A 9483-nucleotide genomic window follows, 5' to 3' on the forward strand; every position below is an offset into this window, starting at 1 on the left:
CTCATTCTCTCATCATTAAACCATACAATTGCTTTTTGAGTGAGATTTTGGAGTGTTTTGCTTTGGATAAATGGGAAGTTGTCAAAGCCCATCCCTCTCCATAGGTCTATTAGGAAAGGAGTCCCATTGTCTCCTCTTTTGTATGATATTTCTTCCGATGCTTTGCGATGGTTGGTTTAAAAGCATGTGCAACATGGGGAGGCTAATGCTATTAACATTCTAGATGTTGAAGTTTCACTATGTTTGCAATAGTTTGTTGATGATACTAATGCTTTGATTAAAAAAATGAGGAGTATTTTGATGATACTAATGCTTTGTTGATGATACTAATGCTTTGATTAAAAAAATGAGGAGTATTTTGTAAAGAGATTATTGGAATGTATGAACACTTTTTTCCTAGCCAATCACTAAGTCTCCAATCATTCTAAAAAGGGTTACAAAGTCTCAAGAGGATTCTACCCTCCAGTAGTGTCTCAAGTTGGATATAAGGCTATTCTGGATGGTGAGATCTTCAAGTTTTTGAGTATTCCTAAGGGTTTCAATGTCACTTTCAATCAAAGGTGGAATTGGGTGGTGGACAAATTCAGAAAGAAACTTTACTCCTAGCAAAATTGTTAGCCAAATTTGTCTTCTAGAGTTTTTGTTCTCAATCATTGTTTACTTTCATCACTTATCTAGTTCCTGTCTTGTTGTACGCCTTCACATTATCAACTAAATAAAGTGCACACTTTGGCTATAAGATTCTTATGGGGAGGATCAAAAGAGATTTGTTACCATATACATGTGGTACTGATGTGTGTGAACACACTTAGGACCACCAAGGCATTTTTTCCCTCACAAGGAGGGTTTTTTCCATGTGCATTGTATATACACCCATCATTCTAGGGATACCTATCTGTGATCCATATAAAACTAATTAATACACTCTCCGTTGTGTGCCTTGAGCTGCTTTTATACTCTCCAAGCTGTGTGTGTTTTCTTGCAACCCTAATTCCAACAATTGGTATCAAAGCAGGTTGCATCCTCTCGGGCTTAGTCTCCAGCACCTCCAGCACACGCCTGCTCACTTTCTCCAATTTTTGTGAGCTTTGGCAAGCGTTCGTAGGTCGACCAATATTTAGGGAAAGTTCAAAGAGCTTAGTTTGCTCAGATTTATGATTCGGGCTCATTTTGGCCTCCGTTTCCACTAAAGCAATACCGTGAAGGTTATTTCGTCATTGTGTGAGAAATTTTGTCAGTGTTGTTAGTGCTATATAGCACGTGTTGTTCTCGCTTTTCTTCTCCTCTTTCGGGCAGTTTTCACATCAAGTGCAACATTGACCATGGCTGGCAACAACACAAATGTGTTCAATATGTTTGTTGTTGAGGACAGATGGATGGGGACAATTACCCTATGTGGACTTATATGATGCAACATATTCTTGTGTCAAAGGGAGTTTGGAACATTGTGCAGGGCATTGATGTACGTCATTGTTCTGAGGATTCAGGCAATGTTGAGGATGTTATAGGTCTTACTGCAAGTATTGCTACTATTAGAGTTGTTTTGCCTATGGCTAATCAAGCTTGTTGGGATGTAAAAGATGTGCATGCTCACATTTGTTCAACAAATCTGCAAAACAGGCTTAGGATATTCTAGCTGGTCTTTATGCAAGTCGCAATGAGGCAAAAATTCCATTGCTGCGTAAAGAGCTGGAGTCAAAGATTATGCATGAGGAAGATGACATGGACACTTTCCTTGTTGGTGTCAAGTATATCAATGAGCAACCTATTTTTGTAGGTGAAGTCATTTCAGACAGCTCCCTTATGCATACTATTCTTGATGCCTTACTAGATTCTTACCAGACTTTTGCCTAGTACTTGGACACTTATGACCCACGGAAATCCTGAAGTTGTCAAGTTTGATGCATTCTGCACATTGCTATTGCAAGAGTCACTTTCTAAAAAAAACAGGGTTAGACAGCATGCAATTGAATAAGCCTTTATTGCTACTCAAAGAAAAGGTGGTAACAGCAATGTCGCCACTTCTCATGGTTCTTTTGTGAGCGGTAAATCACATGTTCCTAATGCTTCTGCTGGTAAAAGTTCGTTTGGGAATTTTGGTGATAAGGGTAAAAAGAAGATTCGTTGTCATTACTGTAAATCTAATGATCACTTGATCAAGCAGTGTCCTAAGTTGAAGGCCAAAGAGGCTAAGAAGAAAGACGCTGGTTCCACTACTAATGTAGGTTCCACTACAAATGTAGCTATTATTGAATCTTCTGTGAAAGGAGACTGTGATACTAATATTGATGCAGAATGGGCTTTTAGTGCAAAGTGTATCTATAATCCTGATGTCCATGATGCATGCATGTCAATTGCTGCAGATTCACATGTTGGTATTTTGACATTGGTGCTACAAAACACATTACCTCACATCGTTATTTGTTTACCTCTCTTGAGTCTGTCTCTCATGGGAATTCAGTCACTTGTGCCAACAATGCCTCTTATCCGGTTCAAGGAGTTGAAAAGATTGTGCTTACTACTGCAAATGGCAGTTCTTCACACTTGTTGATGCAGTTTGTGTACCTGGGATAAAGAAGAATCTTTTGTCTATATCTTCACTTGCTAGACTTGGTCTTGTAGTCAAATTTGTGGATGACAGATGTACAATACAAGATCTCAGTTTGGTGATGAAATTGTTGCATCTGGCATTTTATGTCGTGGGTTGTATAAGCTCACCTTGTATGACAAGTGTGGGTAGAATTTTGCAAATGCAGTTGTGGATTCTAAGGCTATTTTAGATGCAAAACTTTGGCATGCACATTTTGGACATCTAAATTTTACCAATTTGTTGCGTTTGCAAAAATCTGAAATGGTTTCTTCTTTGATGCCTCTTGAAGCACCTATTAAACATGTTTGTGAAGGCGGTATTTTGGGTAAGATGGAGTGTTCTAAGTTTCCAAAGGATGGTTCAGTTAGGGTCACATGCAGGTTGCAGCTTGTGCATAGTGATGTTTGTGGGCCCATGCAAAATCTGTCCTTGGGAAATTACCTATACTTCGTGACTTTCATTGATGGTTACTCCAGGCATGCATGGGTTATATCCGCTTAAAGCTAAGTTCAAAGGGTTTTTGGGCTTCAAAATTTTTTTGGCTATGTTTGAAAATGTCTCAAAATGTACTATGGGCACTCTCCATTCTGATCAAGGGGATGAGTATATGTCTCATGAATTTAATGCATTTCTGGCTAGTCGTGGACTAAAACACCAATGTACAGTGTCTTATACGCCTCAACAAAATGGTGTTGTTGAGAGGAACAACAAGTCACTTACAAAAATGGCACAATGTATGGCCAAGAGTCAAGCTTTGCCCCATTCGTTTCGACTTGAGGCTATTATGTGTGCCACTTATGTGCTTAACAGGTGTTCTACAAAAGCTTTGGAGTCTATGACTTCTTATGAAGCATGGCATGATAGAAAGCCTTCTATTGCACACATGCGTGTTTTTGGCTATTTGGCATAAGCTTTGGTGCCACAAACGCAGTGCAAAAAATCGGATGATAAGGCTGTCAAATGTATTTTTTTTTGTTATGTTGTTGAAAAAAAAGTTATAGGTTGTATCATCGCAAACAAAGTGTATCTTGGTCTCACAAGATGTTGTGTTTGTGGAAGATTCAGATCAGCCCTTGCTATCATGTACTAGAGATCACAATAATGTAAGCTCACAGTACATTTATGACACTTTTTTCCCTCTTTTCAATGGTGGAATTTTGAATGTAAATCCTAATGAGGAAAATGTACATCCTATGGGGGTTTTTGAAAATGCTACAGATCAGCCTATCACTAATACTGATGTACATCATGTACTTGATGAGGAAAGGGCTGAGAATGAGCAGGCTAGAGGTATGCATAAATGGCTGGTGCATACTTTGCATGATAATAAATTGGATGCACTTTTGTCTAGTCGTACTCATTCAAGTTCTCGCCATGCATGCATCTTTGCATTAGATTGTTATGCTTTGGTTGTGTCTAGCTTACATGATGTTGAGGAAACTCTATCTTTTGATGAAGCACAAACTTCAAAAAATTGGATGACTGCCATGCAATCAGAATATGATTGAATTATATAAAATGACACATGGCTTTATGTGATTTTCCTCCTGGAAAAATGTCCATTGGTACGAAGTGGGTTTACAAGTTGAAACGCAAGCCGGATGGTGAGATTGATCGCTATAAGGCTCGACTTGTTGCAAAAGGTTATGCACAACAAAAAGGCATAGATTATGAAGAGACTTTTTCTCCCACTTGCCATATGACTATTGTGCATTTTCTATCTGCATTGGCAACTCATTTTGGTTGGGGTGTACATCAATTAGATGTTGTTACTGCTTTCTTGAATGGTGACATATTGATGAAGTTTATGTACGGTAGCCTCGCGGTTTTGTCAAGAAAGGACAAGAGGATAAATTGTGCACATGTAAGAAAGCTTTGTTTGAGTTGAAGCAATCTCCTCATGCTTGATATGAGAAAACTGACACTCATTTGGTCAAACGAGGCTTTCATAACGGTCCAACAGAAAGGACATTGTATGTAAAGCATGAGGGTGATGTACTTTTCATTGTGGTTCTCTATGTAGATGATTTGCTGATCACTGGACCAAATGAGAGACATATTGCTAAATTTAAGGCTGATTTGAATGCTACTTTTCAAATGAAAGATTTGGGGTTGTTGCATCATTACTTGGGTATACAGTTTAAGCAGTGTGATGGTGGTATTGCCTTGTGTCAGAAAAATTACATAGAGACATTGCTATGTAAGTTTGGACTTGAGGATTGCAAACCTATTTTCACTCCCATGGAAATAGGTTTGAAACTGAGTCTTCATGATGTTGGTAATTTTGTTGATATCACTCTTTACCAAACTACTATTGGTTGCCTCATTTATGTATGCAACACGAGGCTGGATATTTAGTTTGCTCGTAGGTTAGCATATTTATGCATAGCCCACGGTCTAAGCATTGGCAGGTTGTTAATCTAGGATTTTCCACTACTTGAGTGGCACTCTACATGTTGGATTGTTTTATCCCAAGGGGGGATCATTGCCACCATACTTACATGCTTTTTTGGACTCGGATTGGGCTGGTTGTTTTGACACACGAGTGTCCACAAGTGGTTTTTATTTCATGGTTGGCAGTTCATGTATATCATGGTTGAGCAAGAAGAAACCTACTATGGACACTTCTAGTTGTGAGGTGAAGTATAGCACAATCTTCACAGCTACGGTTGAGTGTGTATGGCTCAGACGCCTTATGGCTAATTTGGGTGTTGGACAGGACACTGCCAACTCTATCTACACTGACAGTCAAAGCGCATTGGCAGCTGCGAGGAACCTAGCTTTTCATGCTCGCTCAAAGCACATTGAGGTGCATTACCACTATGTTAGGGAGAGGCTCTTAGTAGGAGAGATCAGCTTGGCTTATGTGCCAATGCAGGACAACCTTGCGGATCTTTTCACAAAGGCATTGTCTCGTGAGAAGTTTGAAGCTTTTCACAAAGCTTTGGGCTTACTCCCCTTTGTGAACTGATCATGTCCTCAGGGCATGGCATTTCCCTTTAATCTATGTGCTAGCTCTCATTCATTGCATCACTCCGGGGGGGGGGATTTGTTACCATATACATGTGGTAGTGATGTGTGTGACACACTTAGTACCGCAGGGGCATTTTTTCCCTCACTAGGAGGTTTTTCCCCCTATGCATTATATATACGCCCATTATTCTAGGGCTATCTATCTTTCCATAGCACACTAAGTAATACACTCTCCGTTGTGTGCCTTAAGCTTCCTTCGTCCTCTCCAAGCTGTAGTTGTTTTCCTGCAACCCTAATTCCAACAATATTAACAAATTTCCCAAGGTTGCCTGGGAGACTTGTTGTATGGAGAAAGACAAAGGTGGCTTGCAGATTTTGAACATCCAAACACTATCTGTCAAACTAGCTTCCATGTGGATTATGAGAGTTGCATCTTCCATTGATACTTGGGCCTTATTAATCAAGAGATCAATGCACCTCCTCTGGACACCTAAAGGATTATAATTCATGGAATGAACCCTCAACTAATGAAATTTTAACCTAATCTAAAGCTAACTTTGTCCCCAAGGGTTCTATGTTGGTTTTCAGGTTTTGGAGAGCTTCGACAAAAACAAATATAGAGTGAATCATTTTCTTAGAATTTATGTCTGCCTATGTTTCTATGTGGTTTGGGCTACACACTCTAGACATTCCTTTGTCCTTGTCAAGAAGAGCACATACCTATTTTAAAGCAGGTATCAAAGCTTGGAAGGATGTCTACAAAGATACCAGGTGGCCGATAAATTGGAACTTTGTCAACAATTTTAGATTTTAGTAGGGTGTGCAGATCTCATTTTGGAAAAAATGTCCCTTTAGAATTCAAGGCACACTTTTTTGTTGACAAGATCTACAGAGCTATATATACATACAAGGAAAGTAATTAGAAGTTGGATCTACAATAGTTGCAAAGCTCAATCAAAGATGAAAGATCTCTTGGAATCTCAGCATTGGTCTTACAGATTCAAATGCACCTGGGCCTATCCACTCTCAATAAAGCATGGCTGCCTCATGTGGTTGATACTTCATCAGCGAATCTAAATTGGGAAAAAAACACATCTGGGGATTTCACGAAAAGCCTGTGGTCTAGTCCGTGCACAAATGTCTTGGAAAACTTTGTTGTTGGGAGAATGTAGAGCCTTGGATGTTCCCTTGTGGACTTGTCTTAGAGGAGCTTATTTATGGCATGTATGGACCGAAAGAAATAAAATAAGGCATGCATGCTATGGTAATCAACTTCAGCTACTCAACTTAGTGTAAGCTTCAACCAAGTTATGAGAGAAATTATCCATCATGTCAAGGAGGTCTCACACTCGGATGCTATACAAATACAAAAATTCATCAGATGACAAAGATGGAGGGCAGTTTCTTTAAGTGCCTATGGGCTTGCTAGGCTTCTTCTCATCAGATGACAAAGATGGAGGGCAGTTTCTTTAAGTGCCTCTATGGGCTTGCTAGGCTTCTTCTCATCCAACTTTCCAAGATTCCTTGTCTCATTGTAACTCTCATCTGTAATGATATGTGTTATGATCACAGCTACCTGTTTGGTCACGATGACCCCTATCCTTACATAGGGGTATTTGTAAGTTTCCTTTTCAGTTTCTTTCCTTAAAAGAAACAAAAAGAGGCATAATGAATCAAACGTCACAAGTTCACTAGGCCTCTGAAAAAGAAACATAATTAATCAAATACGAGCACAAGTCCACATAAGAGGTGGTACATAATTAATAAGAGGAGAATTATACTGTGGTAAAAAGAATGCGTTGGAGTCAACGTTTGATTGAATCTAGGAGGTGGTGGTGAGGTAAGAGAGGGAGGCCTCGTAGTAGGTGGTGATTAGGGTGCCAGTGGGGGTGCGGGTGGAGGAGACGAAGCGGCCGACGTTGAAGCCGTGGGCGGTGCGAAAGAGGCCGCTACCGCCCACGATGGCGAACTCCCACGGGGTGGGGCCGAAGACGGCCTCGCCCTGCTGGCTCAGAGTACCTCGGCGCCGGCCGGAATCATAGTGGATCACGTTCTGCACGAAGAAGGTGGTGGCGGCGGCCGTGTTGTTGACCACGATGGCGGTGCCGCGGACATACCCCAGCACGCGTGACCGTGGGCTTGGCTTCTTCGTCATCACGAACTCGTACACCACCTCTAGCCCGAACCCCGTGTTTGTTCCGTTCACGGGCGCCCGCGCTGCCGGCACCATGCCCAGCTCGTTCTCGCCGAACTTCTGCTGCAGATAGTATTTCATCACACGCGGCGGCCTCTCCCAGTTCTCGGCCGCGGTGCAAGAGAACGGAAGCTGGACTAGAGCCACCACCGCTATTACCGCGGAGACTATTAATGCTGGACGAAGGTGCTCATGAGAAGATGGGAAGCCCATCGCGAGAGAGAGAGAGAGAGAGAGAGAGAGAGAACCACTGGACGTGATCTCGCCGTCGACGCACCCCTCACCTTCAGTGCGGGCACAGATTTATAGTAGAAGCGCAACGGCCATAGCCAAGCTTGCCCACGGCGTCAAAAAAAGTGCAATGCATCGCTAGCTAGTTGCTATTAAACAATGTGATGAAGAGCGCGCTTTCCTGAGCTCCCACTTCCCGCTTTCCTCTTTAGCGCTGGATGAGAGAGGCAATAGCCACGTTCGACTCTCGGGCATGTGCTGACTAGTGCCCCTCGTAAGTTGATAATCCGTGGAGCATGTCTAAAAGTCTCATCACCTTCCGCACTCGCAGACTAACTGCAACGACCTCTGCCTAAAGTAGGCGACATTTTCGCACTGGAGCCATCTTGATGCCACGATACATCATTATCCAGCAGCTTCCAGCTTATCTGATTTGTATGCTCTTTGCAAGTATTCGTGAGCAAGTTGTCCAATGTGGCCACATGGTGCCCATTCACGGTACTGGTGCTTGCCCATTCGTCCAATCAAAATGGAAGCTGAATTCTAGACCCCACACCCCTCCGCACTATTTGGCATGGGGGTTTTCAAATGGGATCAACGGTGAGGGTCATTCGAGCCGTCAGATGTGTTTTTGTAAATTCAAGTCGATTTGTAAATTCGGGGCGAAAAGTAAATTTGGGCCATTAAGTAAATTCGGGTCCGCACCTTGAGCCTCGAACCCACGACCTCCCCCATGGCAATGCATGTGCTCTAACCACCACGCCCGCATGTGTTAGTTGAAGTATATGGCATTTCAATGCCACATATGTAAATGCGGGCCGATCTGTAAATTCGGGACAATTTTGTAAATTCGGGTCGTGCAAATTTGTAAATTTAGGCCACCCAATCGCACGGCCTACAATGCACCCGCCTCACCATTCTCACCTCCACTCTTGATCCCATTTGAAGGGGCCCGTGCCATATAGTGTTGAGGACACCCAACCACCCCCTTGCTTTTTTTAGTTTGAGTACTAGATTTTCAGACATTGAGTTAGAAGACCAATCAAAGACTAAGGGGAAGGGATCTTGGACCAAGAAGATAGAGGCACTGTCAAAGTAGATATTTGAGATGTCCGAGACCAGACCTATAGTTGGAAAGGCAAAGATCTGGTGTATTAATTGCATATCGAGAGAACACAGTTGGGATGAGTGTTGGCAATGTACTTACTATAAAACATTCAACATTTATGGAGAAACTACAAAATCAAAACATTGCACCACTTTAGAAAAGGCAAAGATGTGTCGATGATAGCTTTGACAAATCCATGACCAGGTAAATGGCAACCATGAGTACCAGTAACATGCTAGGAAAAGGGAAACTCTACCATGCACTTTTCTAGCAAGAAATGCAAGTATAAAGTACTCTATAGAGCACAAATCATTGGTCTCATTGGAAATTGTTAGGCGATTACATTTTGATGATGTGACTATTGTTAATTTAATATGGAACTCTCGC

At 41.8% G+C, this 9483-nt stretch overlaps 1 protein-coding gene across 1 annotated transcript; it reads right to left on the reverse strand.

The window, feature by feature from the left end:
• Positions 1-7351: 7351 nt before the first annotated feature.
• On the reverse strand, positions 7352-9151 carry LOC147444904 (uncharacterized). The gene has a single exon (XM_086527963.1). It carries the CDS (start codon positions 7968-7970, stop codon positions 7386-7388), a length of 585 nt encoding a protein of 194 aa, XP_086384089.1. The 5' UTR covers positions 7971-9151; the 3' UTR covers positions 7352-7385.
• Between the last annotated feature and the right edge of the window lie 332 nt (positions 9152-9483).

This window comes from Adiantum capillus-veneris, chromosome 13 (assembly GCF_014529385.1).
Source record: "Adiantum capillus-veneris isolate H3 chromosome 13, ASM1452938v2, whole genome shotgun sequence".
Taxonomy (NCBI): Eukaryota; Viridiplantae; Streptophyta; class Polypodiopsida; order Polypodiales; family Pteridaceae; genus Adiantum; species Adiantum capillus-veneris.